General features: G+C 42.1%; 1 protein-coding gene across 2 annotated transcripts in view; it reads left to right on the top strand.

The window, feature by feature from the left end:
- The first annotated feature begins 4566 nt into the window (after nt 1-4566).
- The window catches only part of LOC139420818 (RAD50 homolog, double strand break repair protein), a 44192-nt gene continuing 25695 nt past the window's right edge, over nt 4567-23063 (top strand). The window contains exons 1-15 of one of the 2 annotated variants that reach the window (XM_071171121.1): nt 4567-4655; nt 7279-7430; nt 7707-7790; nt 8023-8174; nt 15286-15471; nt 16204-16408; nt 16641-16769; nt 17149-17314; nt 19103-19296; nt 19462-19668; nt 19923-20105; nt 20413-20570; nt 20675-20850; nt 21259-21496; nt 21904-22093. In XM_071171121.1, coding sequence (XP_071027222.1) covers nt 7302-7430; nt 7707-7790; nt 8023-8174; nt 15286-15471; nt 16204-16408; nt 16641-16769; nt 17149-17314; nt 19103-19296; nt 19462-19668; nt 19923-20105; nt 20413-20570; nt 20675-20850; nt 21259-21496; nt 21904-22093 — 2397 coding nt within the window. In that variant the 5' untranslated portion in view covers nt 4567-4655; nt 7279-7301. Of the gene's footprint in view, nt 4656-7016; nt 7431-7706; nt 7791-8022; nt 8175-15285; nt 15472-16203; nt 16409-16640; nt 16770-17148; nt 17315-19102; nt 19297-19461; nt 19669-19922; nt 20106-20412; nt 20571-20674; nt 20851-21258; nt 21497-21903; nt 22094-23063 lie in introns of those variants that run through there. The other variant, XM_071171123.1, reaches the window with a different exon arrangement.

Genomic DNA, 23063 nt, shown 5'->3' with positions numbered 1-23063 from the left:
TCCCTCATGTGGTACCCTTCCTGCAGGCTCATCCTGACATGACCCTCCAGCATGACACATCACGGCAAGAACTGGCAAATCTGGTGCAGTCCATGAGGAGGAGATGCACTGCAGTACTTAATGCAGCTGGTGGCCACACCAGTTACTGACTGTTACTTTTGATTTTGACCCCACCTTTGTTCAGGGACACATTATTCAATTTCTGTTAGTCACATCTGTGGAACTTGTTCAGTTTATGTCTCAGTTGTTGAATCTTGTTATGTTCATACAAATATTTACACGTTAAGTTTGCTGAAAATAAACACAGTTGACAGTGAGAGGACTTTCCTTTTTTTGCTGAGTTTATGACTCATACAGTGGTCCTCTGTGATGTTTAATCTTGCTTGCAAGCAACATCATGAGAACAATGTCTGGATCTTCCTCTTCTGCCATGGTGGATGAGCTTCCTTTTCTGGTAAATACAGGGCCATCTCTCTTTCCCACTATGCAGACAAGCAGTTTCTTACGTTATTTAGTGGCCGGGGGGCCTGGAACTTCATCGTCTGCCATGGTAGATGAGTCTGGATCTTTCTCTTCTGCCATAGTGGATGTGTTTGGATCTTCCTGTTCTGACATGGTGGATGAGCTACCTTTTTCTAACGGAATTTGGCAGCTGAAGGCCCTTGTTTTGTCACTGGGTTTCCGGTATGGCCGGCTGAAAGACAAAAAAACGTTACTTTTACTAGCTAGCTAGGTTGATTACTAAAATGTTAACATCGATATTTAAATACCATAATCCACAGACTTGACTATAGTAACGATACAATAGACTGTGCTTTGGTCTATCTGCACATCTAAAATCCTACTATGTGGATGAGACATTTCTGCTGGAATGGAGGAATTATCTGGAATGCTCAACTAGATGATCAGGACAGTCTAGGGTACTATTTGCCCGAAGAGGTGAAGTATTGTGATGAGCTATAAGGCTGTACTTGTGATTCTAATTCTCAAGAGGAAAGTTAAAACCCTCAGCTGTGAGGTCAAAGAAAAGGAGTGACATGTAGGGATGGAACAAAACGATTTTGGGCACTAGCCAGCAGACCACAAATTCTACCAGCCCAGGTAACATTCAGGTCCTAAATCTGTGGCATGCGATGTTTGCGAATGTAAAATTTCACTGCTATCAGAGGCTAGTTTGGCATATTTTCTACTAGCCATGTCACTGCTGTGTCAGGCTAGTTTGGCATATTTTCTACTAGCCATGTCACTGCTGTGTCAGGCTAGTTGGGCATATTTTCTACTAGTCATTTCAAATCAAACTTTATTGATCACATACACATGGTTAGCAGATGTTAGTGCGAGTGTAGCGAAATGTTTGTGCTTCTAGTTCCGACCATGCAGTAATATCTAACAAGTAATCTAACAATTTCACAACAACTACCTTATACACACAAGTGTAAAGGAATAAATAAGAATATGTACATATAAATATATGGATGAGCGATGGCCAAACGGCATAGGCAAGATGCAGTAGATGGTGTGCTGTGTCAGGCTAGTTTGGCACCTTGTCTACTAGCCCATTTTGAAAAGTACTTGCCTCAGGCTAGCTTAATTTCCATCCCTGCTGACATTTCTAACTGACTTCACAGGTCATTTGATTAGTCATGTACAACAGATGCACTCATGGAACAAAACCATTTCTGTGTTTTGTATGGGGATAACATTGAGCCCATAAGTCCTTTGTGGGCTAGCTAGTCAAATTTAGCTAATGTGGTTAACTAGCCAACCAAGGTGGCTAACTAGCTAGCCCACCAGGCAATATTTAGATAGCTAGATAGTTAACAGTAGCTCACCTTTCGTGTAGTCAGACTTTTCTAAGTGGTGACATGTTACTTAACCAACTATCCTTGCCATGGTGCCGGCCTAATGTTAGCTAGCAAGTCTGACTGCACAAACAGTGAGTTAATGTTAACTAGCTAACGTTAACTAAATATCCCTTCCCTGATGGGCTAATGCTAGCTAGCATGTCATCACATGAAAAAGTATGACTACACAAACCATGAGCAAACGTTAACTAGCTGGCTAGCTTAAAGACGTCAATAAAAAAAGTTCACAACAGTCATTATGCTAGTCTATGCTGGTGTTCTTTTTACATGTAAGGAAGGTAACGTGTGCTGTAAACAGCTACAGTCGGTGGTTATCTAGCAAATTATTTCTTGAAGATAAGCTTGAAATGGGCATGGTCGAATTGACTCAGCAACCAAAAACACATTGAACCTACTTTGTAGTATAGCCCTCTGGCCAGTGGCCACAACCTAGGTCAGGGTTCCCCAATTTACGGCCTGCGGGTGGTTTTATTTGTCCCCCTAAGTTTTCTGAGCAAAAAAAAGTATAATTGTCGGACATAAGACTATAAAAACACCAGGAAATCAGCTCCAAGTTATTTTTATTTAAGAAATCTGTTCCCAAGTATTCCCACACATAATAGAGAGATACACGTGATCGTATACAAATGTAAGCAAGATTTGAAATGATGATGTTTTAGTCAAATATTGTATCTGTTTGGGCTTCTTGTGGTGAATTTGAAGTCTACAAATTATTTGTAATTGTGTTCTGGTCCCTCAACAAAAAAATCTGCCGGTGGCTGAATCTATTTGATGACCCCTGACCTTTTATTTATTTTACTGTAATTGTGTTCTGGTCCCTCAACAACAACAAATAATTAGCCAGCAGCTGAATCTATTTGATGATCTCGGACCTTTTAATTATTTTACTAGGCAAGTCAGTTAAGAACAAATTCTTATTCTACAAACAGTGGGTTAACTGTCTTGTTCAGGAGAAGAACAACAGATTTTCACTTTGTTCAGCTCAGGGATTTGATCTCAAAACCTTTTGGTTATAAGTCCAACACTCTAACCACTAGGCTACCTGCCACCCTAGGTTGAAGATACCAAGAAAGTGCAGCATATCATGAATAAACATGGAGTGGGGCCTTCTGAAAGATCTGGTGAAGGAAAAGATGATGGATAAGAAAAAAAGGAGAAACATTGAATATGTTTGAGTGAATATGGAATGGAGGATCGCACAGAACTTTTGGAAAAGTTTGAGGAGGAAATGGAACATGACGAGAGTAAGGATGAATTAAATGTGGTGGCAGGTGCAGTGATGACTGCTGAAAAGAAGTTGAGTGTAGAGGGAAGCAGTGAGGTGAGGAAGGTGGGCGTCAAGTGCAAAAACAGGGATACGATCTCCAGTAGTTCAGTGATGGAACTTGTTGAGAGTCAGGGTGAAGTACCTACGGCGAGGCCAAGGATGATAAGGATGATTTTGTCCCAGTGGGAGTGAGATTTGTAGAGAGAATGATTCCTTGCCTTTTGATTGATCCATATGTGGTGTAAGGTTAGGTGGAGGAGAGGTTGGGCTGTTGAGTTGGTGAAGTAACTCAGAGTGGACTTGTGATGATTTATTGTGTTTCCTCCCAGAGGGAGCGGGCACTCCGTATTGTGAGATTAGGTACAATAATTGTGATGTGAATTCTCTCCGGTGCAGGGTGATAACGGGGGTGGCATTAAGTGTTGAGGAGGAGCAGTTGAAATTGAAGATTCACGGTGTTTGTAACACCTGCTGTTTGGTGAGATGTCGATCCGGTGGGGAAATGGAGAAGACATTATCTGTCATGCTGAGTCGTCACCAGATAAGGTCAAGGTAGTCAGTTATACCCTGAGAGCTTATGTTCCGAAAAATATTGCAGCAGTATGTAGAAGGGAGATGCCTAGATGTGAGAAGTGTGCAGGAGGGCATGAGACTACGGAATGTGTGGTATCGGTGGAGAAAGTTGTGTGTGTTCGTTTTGGGGGTGATCATGGGGCTGGAGATTGGAGGTGTCTGGTGAGAGAGGCAGATTGAGGTTGCCAGTGTTAGAGTAGTACAGAATTCCTGTGAGTAGGCAGAGATGAAGAGAGACTGATGGGAAGTATACATTATGTGCTTCAGTAAAGTGGGCTTTTTAACATTCATAGACATGGTTGTGAATTGTACTGCAGAAATGGATGGCTCGAAAGTCACAGAAAATAGAGGTTGTGGTGGCAGCGGCCGATAATTATTTTTTATTAAACTTCTTATTTACAATGATGGCCTACCAAAAGGCAAAAGGCCTCCTGTGGGGATGGGGGCTGGGATTAAAAATAAAAATAAATAAAATATAGGACAAACAGGAATTACTTGGGATTGGAAGGATTTACTGCAGAACAGTTGTAAGGGGTGTTGAGAGGTAGTGATATGCCCTCTCAGACCGTTGGTCTGGAGTAGGACTAGTCATAGTTAAATAATGGAATGGGTGGTGTGTTTTTTAGAGAGAGGGCAATTTTCATTTTATTTATTAGTTATTATTGTATCAAAGAATATAACGTAGGTAGTCTCTGAATGGCCTCACACACTAGTACAGTACGCACCTAAAAATTGGATGCGATCCGCCAATCAAATCTCAAAGACGAAGATATCAAGTATTTTTTTCTTCTTAGGCCACAACACATCTGACCCACAGTTTTTGCCTGCCCTCTACTGGACAAAAAAAGTAATAACACCGGTAGTTGCGTTTGATGAGCGGATGCTGCGACGTCACGGTTTTGGTCAGCGCGGCAAGTCTAGTAAGAACTTTCGCTGCTAAAAAAAATCAGGTAATTTTTTTCGACATGCTTTATTGTCTCAAGATGCCTCCGTACATTCTTCTTATTGCAAGTGTTGGTCTTTCTGTTCACACATTTTAAATAGTGAAAAGTAATTCGCTGTTGGTCTCTAAGCTAACGTTAGCTTTCGAAGTTTGCTTGCTAGCTAGCTACCAGTAACGTTAGCTTGTTAGACATGATCTGGTCATTGCTGTTAAAAAATCACACATGCCCGTGTAGTCCAAATCGATACTGTGCTTTTGCAATGTTTCCAAATGAATAGCTAGCTTCTAGGTTACAATATACAGTGTACAAAACATTTTAAGAACACCTCCCTAGTATTGAGTTTGCCCTCACCGAAAAGCCTCAATTTGTTGGGGCGTGGACTCTACAAGATGTCGAAAGAGTTCTACAGGGATGCTGGCCCAGGTTGACTCCAATGCTTCCCACGGTTGTGTCAAGATGTCCTTTGGGTGGTAGGCCATTCTTAATACACACGGAAAACTGTTGAGCGTGAGAAACCCAGCAGCGTTGCATTTCTTGACACAAGCCGGAGTGCATGGCAGCTACTAACATAATCCATTCTAAGGTAGTAAGATATGTTGTCTTGCCCGTTCAACGTCTGAATGAAACACATACGCAATCCATGTCTCAATTGTATGAAGTTTTAACTTTTTGGCCAACCCGACCAAATTCACATAGGAAGGTGAGTTCTATGTGTTTTGTTTTTTTAAATTGAAGGTAAGTCTACGAAACGGTAGGTGTGTTCGCTATTTGCGTTCTTTTTTTCTCTCTTTTTTTACACCAACCTTAAACAGCAGAAAATACAATATTTTAGGTTATGGAAAATATATTTCACAGCTGTTTGAATTGTACAATGATACACTATGCAAAACAAATTGTATTTGTCACATGCGCCGAATACAACCTTACAGTGAAACGCTTACTTACAAGACATTGCCGTTAACACTTATTTTTCTTAAGTGAAAAATAATGCCTTTGGAAAGTATTCAGACCCCTTGACTTTTTCCACATTGTTAGGTTACAGCCTTATTTTAAAATTGATTAAATTGATGAAAAAAAACAATCTACACACAAATACCCTGTAATGACAAAGCAAAAACAGGTTTTTACAAATGTATTAAAATTATTCAGGCCCTTTACTCAGTAATTTGTTGAAGCACCTTTGGCAGTGATTACAGCCTTAAGTGTTCTTGGGTAGGACACTACAAGCTTAGCACACTTGCATTTGGGGAGTTTCTTGCATTCTTCTCTGCAGATCCTCTCAAGCTCTGTCAGGTTGGATGGGGAACGTGGCTGCACAGCTATTTTCAGGTCTCTCCAAAGAGATGCTCGATCAGGTTCAAGTCCGGGCTCCGGGCTCCAGTCTGAGGTCCTGAGCAGGTTTTCATCAAGGATCTCTCTGTACTTTGCTCTGTTCATCTTTGCCTCGATACTGACTAGTCTTCCAGTCACTGCCGTGAAAAACATCCCCACAGCATGATGCTGCCGTCACCATAGGGATGGTGCTTGGTTTCCTCCATACATGACGGTTGGCATTCAGGCCAAAGATGATCACGTTTCTCATGGTCTGAGTGTCTTTAGGTGCCTTTTGGCAAACTCCAAGTGGGCTGTCATGTCCCTTTTACTGAAGAGTGTCTTCCTTTGGGCCACTCTACTATAAAGGCTTGATTGGTGGAGCGCTGTAGAGATGGTTGTCCTTCTGGAAGGTTCTCATCTCCACAGAGGAACCCTTCCCCAGATCTGTGCCTCAACACAATCCTGTCTCGAGCACTACGGACAAGTACTTCAACCTCATGGCCTGGTTTTTGCTCTGACATGCGCTGTAAACTGTGGGACCTTATATAGACGTGTGTGCCTTTCCAAATCATGTCCAATCTTTTGGCTTTACCATAATTGGACCCCAATGAAAGGGTACAAACATTTTGAAGGATGATCAATGGAAACAACATGCACCTGAGCTCAATTTTGTCTCATAGCAAAGGGTCTGAATACTTCTGTAAATAAGGTATTTCTGTTTTTTTTTTAAATACATTTTCGACAATGTTTGAACCTGTTTTTACTTTGTCATTATGGGGTATAGATTCCTGAGCTTCTTTTTTTTTGTTAATTTCATAATTTTTTTGTACGTTATTCTTTCATCCATTTTAGAGGAAGGCTGTAATGAAACAAAGTGGAAAAGGGCAAGGGGTCTGAATACTTTATGAAGGCACTGTACATGCTTGTTTTGTCACATTGAAATTAGACACTAGAATTTTAGGAAATGGCGGAGCGATTTCTGCATAGTGCAGCTTTCAACTGTCTCCTCTCCGTCATCTACACTGATTGAAGTGGACATCAATAAGGGGTCATAGCTTTCTCCTGGTCAGTCTGTCATGGAAAGGGCAGGTGTTCTTAATGTTTTGTACACTGGGTGGAGCTAAACACCGCAGGATAGGTTAGATAGCAAACGTTCAACAAAGATTTGACCCAAACTGTCAGTGGGGTCACACGAGACTAGGGGGTGTTTTCACGAGCCAATTACATGCTTGTTTGCTCTTTCGGTAATTAAATTACTTTTGCAATTAGAAGTTGGCATCTGCTGAGAATGCTCATTTAAGCTCTTGTTCCCCAGCTGAACCCAATAAAGGTGCAAAGATGTCCAGAATTGAGAAGATGAGCATCCTCGGTGTGAGGAGCTTTGGAGTGGAAGACAAAGACAAACAAGTCATATCATTCTTTAATCCCTTGACTGTGTTAGTGGGACCCAATGGTGCTGGTAAAACGGTAGGTTGCATGAGATTTATACAACTTGTATGCTGCCCTGCAACAAAAAAAAAGTTAGTATTACATTCATTGACATTACCATAGAAAGGGATCATTAGCCGATAAATGCAAAACCTTATCACACTTCTTGATGGGATAGTGGGTGCGAGATGCACAGTATTGTATGATTTTGACCTAGCCTGTTTCCATTGGTTGGTGTGCATTGCAGACAGTTAGCTATGCTGGTAGATTCAAGGACTTATTTTAATCCTCTTTTTTTTCCTCCTCTGGCCACAGACTATCATTGAGTGTCTGAAGTATGTAACAGCTGGTGAATTTCCCCCAGGAAGCAAAGGGAATACATTTGTTCATGATCCAAAGGTGAGGACCTCTGTCTGTCTTGGTTGGCATTGCAAGTGAGTTTGTTTATACATCAATGCAAAGCAGAGAAATATGAATGTTTGTCAACATTATTCATAACAAAGGCCTGGAGGTTTTTTCTCGTCAGCGAAAACCCAGGACTTGTTTTTATAGCATCCTCCGTGGCATACACAGTTCCTAGGCCCTGGTTGTCATGCATAAGATGTACCTAATATTGCCTTTGGTGTGTTAGGATGCTCATGAGACTGACGTGCGAGCTCAGATCCGACTGCAGTTCACCGATCTAAATGGAGAGAAGGTGGCAGTTCAAAGGTCCATGCAGGCAACACAGAAGGGCAAGAAGACTGAGTTCAGAAGTCTGGAGGGGGTCATCACCAGGATCAAGTGAGTTTGCGTGTTACTCTACCTTAACCACAGAATATGTTCAAGAGAAGTGGTAGGAACTATATTGTACACAGGACCGGACCACCCATTTGGCAGGTGCCTAGGGTCGAAAGTTGACGAGGGGGACATTTTCCGAGCTAAGCTGATTGACACACCTCCAACAACACAACGCGACACATAATTCTCTCCGAAAACATATACACATTATATGGACTAGGGATATACATTTTTGTCAATTTTGCCGCCGACTAATTGACCCTCATTAACCCCTCAAACGGTAAAAAAAAGAAGTCCTTACAGTAAAATGACGTGACCAACAGAACATACTATCAGAGATCTGTATATAATGATGAGATGCTTATATTTCCGCCCTAGCAATGTAAGTCTTCCCAAGGCGGAAGGCAGGCGACAAGCTTAGGCCCAAAATAAGCCCATAGAAACGCATTGGGCTTATTTCGGACTCTTGCTTCGCCTTGTTAAGAGCTTAATGGAAACAAAGCAAGCCTATCGTCTTAGTCAAAAGGATATAGCCTATTATTAAACATGCAACTACTGTAATGAAGCAACTAATAAAATGCAATTAGTGGAAAACGCAGTTCTAAACAGCGTACCTAATATAAGCAGTTCCATATGTGACCGAGATGAACATCTGTTAGAAACTTAGTGGGGTAATCCAATAGCAACAACAATGATGGATTTCTAATATGACTAGGATTGTGCTTTTGGCTTCTGGACAATGGAATAAAGTTGATTTGAATACCAATAGAACAGGAGAGAATTGCTGGTTAATGGCATGAGGAAGTCTATAACATAATTTCCTCGTTTCTATGGATGGATTTGGCAATGCAAGACGCTCCTCATTATTTGAAGGAAAACGTTCAGGTTTCAAACAATTTTACTGCCTCAAGCTCCCATTGCAAAGTGGTGGGGGACGTGCTGATTGTCAGAGGTAGACAGGCATATTGCCTATGCACCCAAATGGGTGGCACACTTTAATTAAAGAGTTGAGGTATAGAAATAGCTCCTTTTTAATCGTGGCCAGCAAAGTTTTTAACACGTGATTGCATTTAGAATTATTTGTTGCGCAATAACTGGGCTTACAAAATCAGGTTTCATTCCAGTATATGCTTTTTGAGGAGCTACTTTCACACTGTCTGACAGGTGATAGGATATTCCGCTCCTCAAACTAGGCTCTGTATGCTGTGTGATAAATAAGATGCATGACAACAAATACACACGCCTCAAATAAATGCCACACAATTATGCCAATCTATAGCCCGATAAGCATGACCGGTCAAATTTATTTTCGGTATTAACATCCCTATTATGGGCCATTTAGGTGAGCTCCTTTGCCGTCCCATGATAAGCTGTGCCCGCTGAAGTCAGAGTCGCAAAATATTTTAGTGTCCATGCCCAGAGCGCCTCTCCAGTGTGCTGTTATCGAGTCCTCTAACATTAAATCTTTATTTAAAAAAAAAATACAATCATTTTAGGCATTTAGTAGATGCTCTTATCCACAGCGACTTAGAGGAGAAATTAGGGTTAAGTGCCTTTCTCAAGGGCACATCAACATATATTTCACCTAGTCGGCTCAGGTATTCGAATCGGCAACCCTTAGATTATTGGCCCAACGCTCTTAACCGCTAGGGTACCTGCCACACCTAAACTATGCTTGTTCTCTATTTTTACATTGACATTTTTGTCATTTAGCAGACGTTCTTATCCAGAGCGACATACACTTGTGAGTTCATACATTTTCTTACTTTTTTCGTACTGATCCCCCATAGGAATCGAGCCCACAACCCTGACATTGCAAGAGCCATGCGTTACCAGCTGAGCCACACAGGACTCTAAATCTAAAGTCATGTAGCCTACAGGCTACTACTCTTTATTATGTGTTTTTTCTGTAGCCTATAGACAGACTGGAGAGCATATTTATGACAATGTTATGAGACAGACATTTATTTTTGTATTTTCTTTACATCACGCATATTAGGGATGTAACGATTCACCGCTACGCAACAGTCCTGGTTCAGATGTGTAATTGGTCCGCGGGACCCCCAAACCAATCCAAATGATGCAATCCAAATGCAACATGCATTGGTCAGAAAATCTATTCAAATGTTACGAATTGCCCATTCACCAATTTTAATCGGGGCTCAAATTTATTTATTTATTCCTTCCGAAAATACAGCCGTCCTCTCCATCAGTGTTGAACTTATCACATAATTATGTTGACAGTCATTGATCTACAAGTCATTTTTCATGCTGAAAAATCCCAGGCAATATTAGTAGCCTAGTCAAACAGCTGCGAACAGCTCGCTTCGATTGGTGACCATCGAGAGCGTCACCTTCGGCATTCAAATGTTTATAAAATGGCTTACGCAAAGTTAGGCTTTATTAGTTGAGCGTGACAACCAATATACAGTTGACGTCGGAAGTTTAGATGCATGGCTTTCAACCTTCGTCTCTCCCGAGCCCGTACGGGAGTTGTAGCGATGAGACAAGATAGTAACTACTAATAATTGGATACCACGAAAAGATGGTAAAATTGACGTTTTTTTTTAAGTGCCCAATAATTATTTCCATGATTCCAACAATTTCCCCCAAGTGTTTTGATCAATTTCGCAAGTCAAATCACAATATTTAGTTTTTTTGGCTCATATCATGCAGCCCTACATGTTGATGTCAGGACTCTGTCCAGTCAAGTTCTTCCACACCGATCTCGAAAACCATTTCTGTATGAACCTCACTTTGTGCACGGGGCATTGTCATGCTGAAACAGGAAAGGGCCTTTCCCAAACTGTTGCCACAGAGTAGGAAGCACATAATCATCTAGAATGTCGTTGTATGCTGTAGTGTTAAGATTTCCGTTCACTGGAAATGTAACAGTGTAACAGTATAGCTTCATCCCTCTCCTCGCTCCTCCCTGGGCTCGAACCAGCAACACAACGACAACAGCCACCACATCGAAGCAGCGTTACCCATGAAGAGCAAGGGAAACAACCACCCCAAGGCTCATAGCGAGTGAAGTTTGAAACGCTATTGGAGCGCGCTAACTAGCCAGCCATTTCACTTCGGTCACACCAGCCTCATCTCAGGAGTTGATAGGTTTGAAGTCATAAACAGCGCAATGCTTGACGCACAACGAAGAGCTGCTGGCAAAACGCACGAAAGTGCTGTTTTAATGAATCGCCTGCTTCTGCCTATCACCGCTCAGTCAGATACTTAGATGCTTGTATGCTCAGTCAGATTATATGCAACACAGGACACGCTAGGTAATATCATCAACCATGTGTAGTTAACTAGTGATTATGATTGTTTTTTATAAGAAGTTTAATGCTAGCTAGCAACTTACCTTGGCTTACTGCATTTGCGTAACAGGCAGTCAGTCTCCTTGTGGAGTGCAACGAAAGAGAAGCAGGTCGTTATTGCGTTGGACTAGTTAACTGTAAGGTTGCAAGATTAGATTTTCACCTTCTCAGTTCGGGGGATCCGTCTTTCTACCCCTGAACGAGGCAGTTAACCCACCGTTCCTAGGCCGTCATTGAAAATAAGAATGTGTTCTTAACTGACTTGCCTAGTTAAATAAAGGTGTTTTTTTTTTAATCGGCAAATCGGTGCCCCAAAAAATACAGATTTCCGATTATTATGAAAACTTGAAATCGGCCCTAATTAATCGGCCATTCCGATTAATCGGTCAACCTCTAATCTGCACGCACAGTGATACAAATACTTTTTGGAAGATGGCCTGGTGTCAAGAAGGGCAGCAAAACATCAGGACACATCAGTACTGATATTCTGCAGAAGGTACAGGGATTGGACTGCTGAGGCCTGAGGTAGTCATTTTCTCTGATGAATCCCCTTTCCGATTGTTTGGGGCATCCGGAAAAAAGCTTGTCCGGAGAAGACAAGGTGAGTGCTACCATCAGTCCTGTGTCATGCCAACAGTAAAGCATCCTGAGACCATTCATGTGTGGGGTTTCTTCTCAGCCAAGGGAGTGGGCTCACTCACAATTTTGCACTCAGAACACAGCCATGAATAAAGAATGGTACCAACACATCCTCCGAGAGCAACTTCTCCCAACCATCCAGGAACAGTTTGGTGACGAATGCCTTTTCCAGCATGGTGGAGCACCTTGCCATAAGGCAAAAGTGATAACTAAGTGGCTCGGGGAACAAAACATTGATATTTTGGGTCCATGGACAGGAAACTCCCCAGACCTTAATCTCATTGAGAATTTGTGGTCAAGAGGCGGGAGGACAAACAAAACCCCACAAAATCTGACAAACTCCAAGCATTGATTATGCAAGAAAGGGCTGCCATCAGTCAGGTTGTGGCCCAAAAGTTAATTGACAGCATGCCAGGGTGGATTGCAGAGGTCTTGAAAAGAAGGGTGAACACTGCAAATATTAACTCTTTGCATCAACTTCATGTAATTGTCAAAAGTATTTGACACTTATGAAATGCTTGTAATTATACTTCAGTATTCCATAGTAACATCTGACAAAAATATCTAAAGACACTGAAGCAGCAAACTTTGGAAATTAATATTTTGCCACAACTGTACATGATTCCATATGTGTTATTTCATAGTTTTGATGTCTTCACTATTATTCTACAATGTGAAAAATAAAGATAAACCCTTGAATGAGTAGGTGTGTCAACTTTTGACTGGTACTGTATAGTGATGCACCAATATGACATTTTTGGTCGATTCCGATTATAAATAAATAAAATAAAGCCAATACCGATATTTACAATGTTAGTTGCCTTTTTAAGCATTCTAGAACAGTTTAATAGTTAAAACACACACATGGATGCAGCGGTCTAAGGCACTGCGTCTGTGCAAGAGGTGTCACTACAGTCACTGGTTCGAATCCAGGCTGTATCACATCCGGCCGGGATTGGGAGTCCCATAGTGCGGCACACAATTGGCCCAGTGTTGTCCGGGCCGTCATTGTAAGTATGAATTTGTTCTTAACTGACATGCCTAGTTAAATAAAGGTTACACACACCCTGGCCAAAAAGTAATTTTGTTGGCATTGATGTATGTCCCCATTAACAGAAACAAAATCAAAACCTATTTATTTCACTTACTTGCTGTGCTGTTACGTTGTTCATTTGTTCAGTCGTTTCATTCTTTAACCAGGATTTCTATGGAATGCCGTTTGGGTCGTTGCGTGTGAAAAAAGATACATGAAACTTGTTTCAGTAGCTAGCTAACTATCACTAGGTATCATCTAAAATAACCCTAATTTATAAGACAGTTTTGTGATTAATGGTGGTCGGACCATCTATGTAAAGCTAGCAACAATAAGGACTAGCTACAATAGTGGACTTTGTGGTTAGCCTTCAAAATAGAAGTATGACATAATTGTACTATTTGTATTCATTTGCATTACTGTAAATTACACACTTTTATTTTGAAGGCAAACTGCAAATTCCACTATTGTGCCTAATCCTTATTGTGGCTAGCTTCACAACTCAACCTGGTGCGGTCGAGCCTCACTAGCCAGATTAAACTAGCTGGCTGCTTATAAAGTTAGCTTTGGGCAACAGGGTTAAGTTGCTGACTAGCTATTTATTTTCATGAACAGAAGTTTTTCAATTTCAATAGGACAACAAGTGGCAAACTAGCTAATACTTCATCACAAGGATTCCTGAATCATTGCTAAGAATAATGAAAATGACTGCAGTTTCTACTGGCCAATGTTTTCAGGCTGTTTGTATTGGTGCTAGCTAGATACCAAGCTAAAGCAAGCTACCCCAGAAGTTGTGGTTGAACAAATTATGCTTTATTGCCAACGCTCTATTGTAAACGCATCGTTCATGGCCGGTGTTTGCTTGTTTGCAGACTTTTCTGTACAGCTTTGACAGTGCTACTGTATCTTTTTTTGACATGCAAAGACCCAAATGGTGTTCCATAGTATGTATGTTGTGGCGCTAATAGTAGTGACGCTATTACTGTGAAAAAATGGCACACTTGGTAGTGTGTACTGGTGCTCGACCAGTCAGCGAAAGCCAACATCACCCACGATAGAGAACAGTTGATTGTCAAGGGCAATGAATTCCATTATCTTGGCTTTAATGGATTTCGCCTTTGAGTTGTCTCGCTGAAATGATTACTCTTTCAAATGAATGCTCGATCCACACAGCAGACATTGTGAGCTAGTTTAGGAATGCTGTGTTGCACATATATAGTGCAAAATTTTACATGGCGTCATTACATCGTGTACCTCTACGTTATATAGGTATGCACGTCAGCTTTGAAATCGGTTTTGCACATCGGGGCGTCATACTAGACATTGTCATTTTTATCTAATATCGTCCGATTCTGATATGTTCACCGATATATCGTGCATCCATAGTACTCTATATACACTACCGTTCAAAAGTTTGGGGTCACTTAGAAATGTCCTTTTTTTAAAAAGAAAAGCACACTGATGTACTTGTCTTTTACTCAGTTGTGCACCGGGGCCTCCCACTCTTTCTATTCTGGTTAGAGACCGTTTGCGCTGTGCTGTGAAGGAAGTAGTCCAGTGTTGTACGATATCTTCAGTTTCTTGGCAATTTCTCGCATTGAATAGCCTTCATTTCTCAGAACAACAATAGACTGACGGAGTTTCAGAAGAAAGTTCTGTTTCTGGACATTTTGAGCCTATAATCAAACCCCCAAATACTGATGCTCCAGATACTCAACTAGTCTAAAGAAAGCCAGTTTTATTGCTTCTTTAAATCGCCACAACGGTTTTCAGCTAAGCTAACATAATTGCAAAAGGGTTTTCTAATGACCAATTAGCCTTTTAAAATTATAAACTTGGATTAGCTAACACAACGTGCCATTGGAACACAGGAGTGATGGTTGCTGATAATGGGCCTCTGTACGCGTATGTAGATATCCCGTTAAAATCAGCCATTTCCAGCTACAATAGTAATTTACAACATAAACAATGTCTAAACTGTATTTCTGATCATTTTGTTATTTTAATGGACAAAAAATGTGCCTTTCTTTTAAAAACAAGGTTATTTCTAAGTTACCCCAAACTTTTGAATGCATGTGTGTTTTTGAATGCACTGGACCTTTTTTAAACATTGATGCTTTCCCAGGCATGGAGAGAAGGTGAGCCTGAGCTCCAAATGTGCAGAGCTGGACAGAGAGATGATCTCAGCCCTGGGTGTGTCCAAAGCTGTCCTCGACCATGTCATCTTTTGTCACCAAGAGGAGTCCAACTGGCCCCTGGGAGAAGGGAAGCCCCTCAAGAACAAATTTGATGCTATCTTCTCAGCCACAAGGTACTCTTAGAGTAGTGTTTTTCAGAGTCACACTTCTGCCCATTTTATTGGAACTTAGCTGTCTTTTCTGTGGTTAGTATTGCTTTACTCACAACAGCATGTTGTTAGCTACTGCTACTCTCTGTTCATCATATATGCATAGTCACTTTAACCATATCTACATGTACATGCTACCTCAATCAACCTGACTATCCGGTGTCTGTATGTAGCCTCACTACATTTTATAGCCTCGCTACTGTATATAGCCTGTCATTTTACTGTTGTTTTTTCTTTACTTCCCTATCTACACTTGTTGTATTCGGCGCACGTGACAAATAAACTTTGATTTGATTTCATCAGGGAATTTAATTTGAAATTCTTATTAAATTCTTGAATTGGAATTAGACAGTTGAATTGATTTGTAGAAATATGAATATTTGGAAATTACTTGAATTGGGATTCAATTATCAAAAATTTACTCCACGGTTTGTTTCCACTTGTACATCTATATTTCCAGTATAGCAAAGCCGTTTCAAGTGTGACATGATCAGCCTGAAAGCCTAAGGGAATTAAATTGGAATTAGTGGAATTGTTGGGGATTATATTGAATTGGGAATGTACTTTATGGAATTGAGAGGAATTTGAATTAAATGGTCATTTAATTAGATTAGAATTTGTGGAATTAACTCCAACCCTGATGGATATAAAGGATTTAGCTGTGAACCAACAATTTTCCCTCCCTCCCCTTGTCAGGTACATCAAGGTGCTGGAGACGCTGAGGCAGCTGAGGCTCAAGCAGTCTAACGAGGTGAGAGAGTGCCAGGTGGAGCTGAAGTTCCTGAAACTGAACAAGGAGAAAGCCCTCGAGATCAGGGAGCTGCTTGCCAGCAAGGAGACCCAGCTGGCCTCCTCCAAAGATGCCGTACAGAAGATAGAGGGCCAGATCGAACCCCTGGAGGTGTGACCTCATTCCATAGATAATTAGTTCTAGACAAGATGAATGGTTTACATCTGCTTATGTTAGTGTTTTATAGAGCGTTATTTAGAAGCCAATTTAGATGCTAAACAAATTGTTTTTGTCCTATCTAAAAGTAGCCTACTTTCAGTAACTCCATTTTAAATGTAGGCATGCAATGGAAAAAGTCTAGATTTATACTGCTTTTTAAGTATTTCTACCTGTTTTATTTCAGAACCGACTGGTTGACATTGATGAGAATCTGGGAAAAGTGATGAAACTCGACAACGACATCAAGGCTTTAGACAGCAGGAAGAAGCAGATGGAGGAAGACAACCAGGAACTGGAGGAGAAAATGGAGCAGGTGTGACACGCATTTCACCAGAACACTATTCCATTCTCATCAATGGGGAACATCTTTATAAGTGTGTTTGTGAGCCCAACACCTGCTAACAAAGAACCAATTGTCCATTTTGAGAAGAGCTTAATTAGCGTATAGGAAAAGCACTATAATTTCAATGCTATTAGATAACGAATTGGACTCTGCAGCTTTAAATTTACAGATGACAAGTCAGTACAGATCTTTATTCAGACAATATCTTGTAACATTTTGGAACTCTCCCTTTCATGCATCTTTCCTTCATCCTTAATGGTTGTGTCTGTCATGTCCAAGACCTGTTCCAATCCATCTGTGTGGCCTGTGTAACTAAAGCCCTGTTGTGTGGCTGCGTGGCCGAACTCAGGTGTTCCAGGGCTCAGATGAGCAGCTGCAGGAGATGTACCAAAATCACCAGAGGACAGTGAAGGAGAAGGAGAAGAGGTTTACAGAGTGCCAGAGGGAGATGGAACGAGCCGTGAGAGAGTGCCAGAGACTCAACCGCCTCAAGTCCGACCTTCTAGTTGAACAAGGTGTGACATTGGAGTGACTATACTATATAACCATGAAGAGTTCTATGTTGGGTGCATATAAGTCATGTTATATTTCAGTTTGTCAGTGTTTATTTGCTTTATCGATGCGCTAGACCAGGGGTCTCCAACCTTTTCTAGTATGTGAGTTACTTTAAAAAATGTAAAAATACTTATTGCGAGCTTTCAAATCTGCACATTCTTATTTTCTTTACCCTGCAGCTCTTTCCCGGTCCTTGGTGTATAAGACATGTATTTTTTTTCTGTTGTATTCTCAATATTACAATTATTCATAGAGAAACAACAAAGGTGGAAGAGTCCATTTCATTGCTTAAAGAGAAATTCCACCTTAAAATGCATCATACCAGCTGTATTTTGAAAGTTATACATCTTGAGGACTTGATTTCTGACATGCAAAACATTTTTAATATGACACGGTTTTTGGGGAAAGTCTGTACCCACCCACAAGATGGAAAGGAAGACCCAGAGTTACCTCTGCTGCAGAGGATAAGTTCGTGAGAGTAACTTCACCTCAGATTGCAGGCCAAATAAATGCTTCACAGAGTTCAAGAAACCGATACATCTCAACATCAACTGTTCAGAGGAGACTGTGAATCACTAAAGGACACCAATAAGAAGAGACTTGCTTGAGCCAAGAAACGGGAGCAATGGACATTAGACCAGTGGAAATCTATCCTTTGGTCTGGGGTCCAAATTGGAGATTTTTGGTTCCAACCGCCGTGTCTTTGTGAGATGCAGTGTAGGTGAACAGATGATATCCGCATGTGTAGTTCCCACTGTGAATCATGGAGGATGAAGTGTTATGGTGTGGGGATGGTGATACTAGCAATGATTTATTTAGAATTCAAAGCACACTTAATCAGCATGGCTACCGCAGCATTCTGCAGCGATGCGGCATCCCATCTGGTTTGTGCTTAGTGGGACTATCATTTATTATTCAACAGGACAGTGACCCAAAACACACCTCCAGGCTGTGTAAGGGCTATTTGACCAAGGAGAGTGATGGAGTGCTGCATCAGATGACCTGACCTCTACGATCACCCGACCTCAACCCATTGAGATGGTTTAGGATGAGTTGGACCGCAGAGGGAAGGAAAAGAAGCCAGCATATGTGGGAACTGTTGAAAAGCATTCCTCATGAAGATGGAAGATAACACTTTAACACGTGTGTTATTTCATAGTTTGTGTGGCAGACAGATGGGCAATATTGCTGGAAATTAATTGGGAGATATTGATACATGGTGGCTAACCAGGGGTAGAATAATGTCAATGTGGCTTTGATTGGATAGTACATTTTATATTACATTTAGTAATATAGCTCTACCAAGTGAGCCACACGGGACTACACTTGCCAGAAGGTTTATCACAGTTTGCATGCAACATGTGAAAAAATGCATGAATGAATTGGCAAGCAACTCATAGGTGGGCTATGATCTATCTACCTGTTGAAGACCCCTGCACTAAACCAGGTTTTCCCAAACTCTGACCTGGGGCCTCTACTGGGTGCATGTTTTGGTTTTTGCCCTAGCACTACACAGCTGTTTTGAATAACCGACTCAAACTTTGGTTATTTGAATCAGCTGTGCAGTGCTAGGGCAAAAAATAAAAGGTGCAGCCAGGGGGGGGCCCCAAGACCGAGTTTGGGAAAACCCTGCACGAGAAGGATGTGTATTGGTTGGTCTACACACGCAACCAATAAACCTAATAGATCATGTTGAATATCATTAGTGGTGCTACTCTGATATTGATGTGTTTCTCTCCTCCGTTCAGGTCGTCTCCAGCTGGAGGCTGATCGCCATGCCCAGAACATGAAGGCTCGTGACTCCCAGGTGAGAACCCTGGCAGCCTATCTGGAGATGGAGGGCTACGACCGGTCCCCCTTCAATGACAGACAGCTGCAGAGCTTCAACCGCCAGGTCAAAGAAAGACTCGACCAGGAGACTGAGGCCGCCAACCAGGTCATGGTAAGAGAAAGTCCCGTCCACACGAAGTTTGGATAAATGCAGCTTTGTTCCATTGATCTAGTTTTAATGGTCAGGAAACGGAACCTAAACTGACTCCTGGCCCTATTCATGTTGTATAACTTTGTTCTTCCAAGCCATTCATCTGTATTCCAAACTGTGTTCCAGAGGGATATACAAGAGAAGGAGGCCATGAAGCAGCAGAGCATCGATGAGATACGAGACAAAAAGACTGGTCTGGAGAGGACCATGGAGCTGAAGAAAGACCTGCAGGTTAAGAAGCAGCAGGAGCTGAGGAACGTCAAGTGTGACCTACAGAGACTGGAGGGCTCCTCCTCCCGACTGCAGGAACTGGAGACAGAGCTCACCAAAGCGGTAGGCGCACAACACATTGTCTGCGATTTTTATCTGTGAATGTGTTTATCCCTTAGATAAAGTTCTGGAGTGTTTACTAGATGTGGTTTACGCCTGGGTTTAAATTAGTGTCCCCGTAGAGTTTCTTAGACAACCGAAGGAACATCCAGAGCTGCAAACGACTACATGTTGAATAGTAGTCCTGCCTCTAAGTAGTAGTTGGGGAAACTGAAGTTAATGATATTCCTGTGTGTATCTGTGGTGTCTCTCTGCAGGAGCGTGAGCTGGAGAGCGCGGTGCAGAGCTCCAATGTGGATGGGCTGAAGGCCGAGGTGCTGGAGCTCCAGAAGGACAAAGCTGAGCTGGACCGCACACAGCGTCGGCTGGACCGTGAAATGGAGACCCTTAACACACACACCACCACACGCACACAGATGGACATGCTCAAGAAGGATAAGGTAGTGTCAGCTCAGAACAAGAATTAAAGATACCAGCATATGCTAAATGACATTATACAGCTTAAAATATTGTCAATCTACAGATTGACAATGAGATGTGTGAAATGTTGTGAGCCCTGTGCAGGTCTGCATTGTTGTTTAAAAAAAAACATGTGTGTGTATATATATATATGTATACCTGAGTATACAAGATGTACTCTTCGTTGTTTAGTTTGTGGCCCAAACCTGACCAATGACAAGGAACAAGAGGTCACTCTCAACCTGGCCAGTGGTAACATGAGCCTGTGGGCCTCTCTTCTTCCCTCAGACAGATAAAGAAGATCAGGTGAGGAAGATCAAGTCAAGGCACAGTGAGGATCTGGTGTCCCTGCTGGGTCACTTCCCTAAGAAGAGGGAGCTGGAGGACTGGATCCACTCCAAGTCCAAAGAGATCAACTCTACCAGGGAGAAACTAGCCAAGCTCAAGTCAGTGCTTCTGTCAAACATGGCCAAATGAATACAGTATCTGCTCTGTCTTTGTGTTGTTACAGTAAGAAGTTGCTGAGGTCTATGTGTTTCTGTGCTTGCAGTAAGGAGCTGGCGTCGGGGGAGCAGAATAAGAGCCACATCACAGCAGAGATCAGGAGGAAGGAGCAGCAGCTGGCCAGCTATGAGGAAAAGATGTTCAACGTGTGTGGCAGTCAGGACTTCCAGCAGGACCTGGGCAAGCTGCAGGACGACTTGGAGAAGACCTCCAAGCAGAGAGGTAACTAACAGGTCCACGAGTTGGATATGGGGTTCAATTTATACCGGTTTAATTTATACCGTTAATTGAAATGCATTACAGGTGGCTACCTCATGAAGCTGGTTGAGAGAATGCCAAGAGTGTACAAAGCTGTAATCAATGCAAAGATTGGCTACTTTGAAGAATCTCAAATATAAAATATATTTTGATTTAACATTTTTTTTTTGTTACTACATGGTTCCATTTGTTATTTCCTAGTTTTGATGTCTTCGCTATTATTGTACAATGTAAAAAATAGTTAAATTAAGAAAAAACCTGGAATGAGTACGTGTGTCCAAACTTTTGCCTGGTACTGTATATTTTCTGATCTGTTTTAAATAATGTCAGTTCTTATTAACCCTGTGTGTGTGTGTGTGCGTGCGCGCTCAGCCATGCTGGCGGGAGCCACAGCCGTGTACACTCAGTTCATCAGTCAGCTGACAGAGGAGGGCGAGCCCTGTTGCCCCGTGTGCCAGCGCATCTTCCCCTCGGAGGCTGAGCTCCAGGACGTCATCAACGACATGCAGTCCAAGCTGCGCCTGGTCCCTGACAAGCTGAAGAACACAGAGCAGGACCTGAAGAGGAAAGAGAGGAGGAAGGACGACATGATGGCTCTCAAACCTGTCAGGTTAGAACGGATCGGGGAGTACTTACTGCTTGTGTATTTTCATTGCAGACGATAGGCTTTTGGATTAGGTTGCATTTCTTCCACTAGATGGTAGTGGATGCCTGTACAATGCAGAGGCACACATCTTGATCAGGCAGCCGCTGCACATAACCTGTGAGAGAGGATCATGTTCTGGTACTTCATAATAGATGGATGTGAAAGAAAAAACATATGTCATTTTGTATGGCTTGCTGCTGTTTGACTGGGGCAGAGAAATTATCACTCAAAACTGTTGTAAATGTCCTGCTCCACTGCTCATGTCCCATTATCTTAACCCTTTCTCCACCTAAGCCATATGCTACTCTCGTCTCAGTTGATCCACATGAGTTGCTGACCCAGGCCCTGTTCTGTGCTGTGGTAACCACCAGGCAGTCTATTGCTGAGCTGCAGGAGGAGGAGCTTCCTGAGCTGAGGAACCGGCTGCAGAACGTGAACCGGGACATTGAGAGGCTGAAGGGGGATGTGGAGGAGCAGGAGACCCTGCTGTCCACTCTGATGTCAGAGGAGGACACAGCCAAGGCCTGCCTGCAGGACATCTCCCTCATGGACAGATACCAGGTCAGACCACATAACACAGCCTGTGTGGTCTTCATTCTTAATGTGAAAGTCACCATATAGAGATGTCAATGATTTCTGTGTTTCTTTCAGGGATGGGCTAGGTTATTTGAATATCCAAACGGTCGTAGTATTCGATTTCTTGCGAGAGTATTTAAAAAAAAATGTTTTTTTTTTTAATGATATGCAGTGCATTCGGAAAGTATTCAGAAGCCTTTACTTTTCCACATTTTGTTACGTTACATCCTTATTCTATAATGGATTAAGTACAAAAAAGTTCTGTCAAAGCGAAAAAAATAGAGACCTTATTTTTGTTTTTTAGACCCTTTGCTATGAGACTCGAAATTGAGCTCAGGTGCATCCTGTTTCTATTGATCATCTTGAGATGTTTCTACAACTTGATTGGAGTCCACTGGTGGTAAATTCAATTGATTTGGAAAGGCACACACGTCTATATAAGGTCACACAGTTGACAGTGCATGTCAGAGCAAAAAACCAAGCCATGAGGTTGAAGGAATTGTCCGAAGAGCTCCGAGACAGGATTGTGTTGAGGCACAGATAGAGCTGTCCGCCTGGCCAAACTGAGCAATCGGGAGAAGGGCCTTGGTCAGGGAGGTGACCAAGAACCTGATGGTCACTCTGACAGAGCTCCAGAGTTCCTCTGTGGAGATGGGAGAACCTTCCAGAAGGAAAACCATCTCTGCCGCACTCCACCGATCAGGCCTTTATGGTAGAATGGCCAGACAGAAGCCACTCCTCAGTAAAAGACATGACAGGCCGCTTGAAGTTTGCGAGAAGGCACCTAAAGGACTCTGACCATGAGAAACAAGATTCTCTCGTCAGATGAAACCAAGATTGAACTCTTTGGCCTGAAAGCCAAGTGTAATGTCTGTAAGAAACCTGGCACCATCCCTACAGTGAAGCGTGGTGGCAGCATCATGCTTTGTGGATGGATTGAGGGAAAGATGAACGG

This window comes from Oncorhynchus clarkii, chromosome 12, assembly GCF_045791955.1.
Source record: "Oncorhynchus clarkii lewisi isolate Uvic-CL-2024 chromosome 12, UVic_Ocla_1.0, whole genome shotgun sequence".
Classification (NCBI taxonomy): Eukaryota; Metazoa; Chordata; class Actinopteri; order Salmoniformes; family Salmonidae; genus Oncorhynchus; species Oncorhynchus clarkii.
This window is presented reverse-complemented; position numbering and strand designations above follow the sequence as displayed.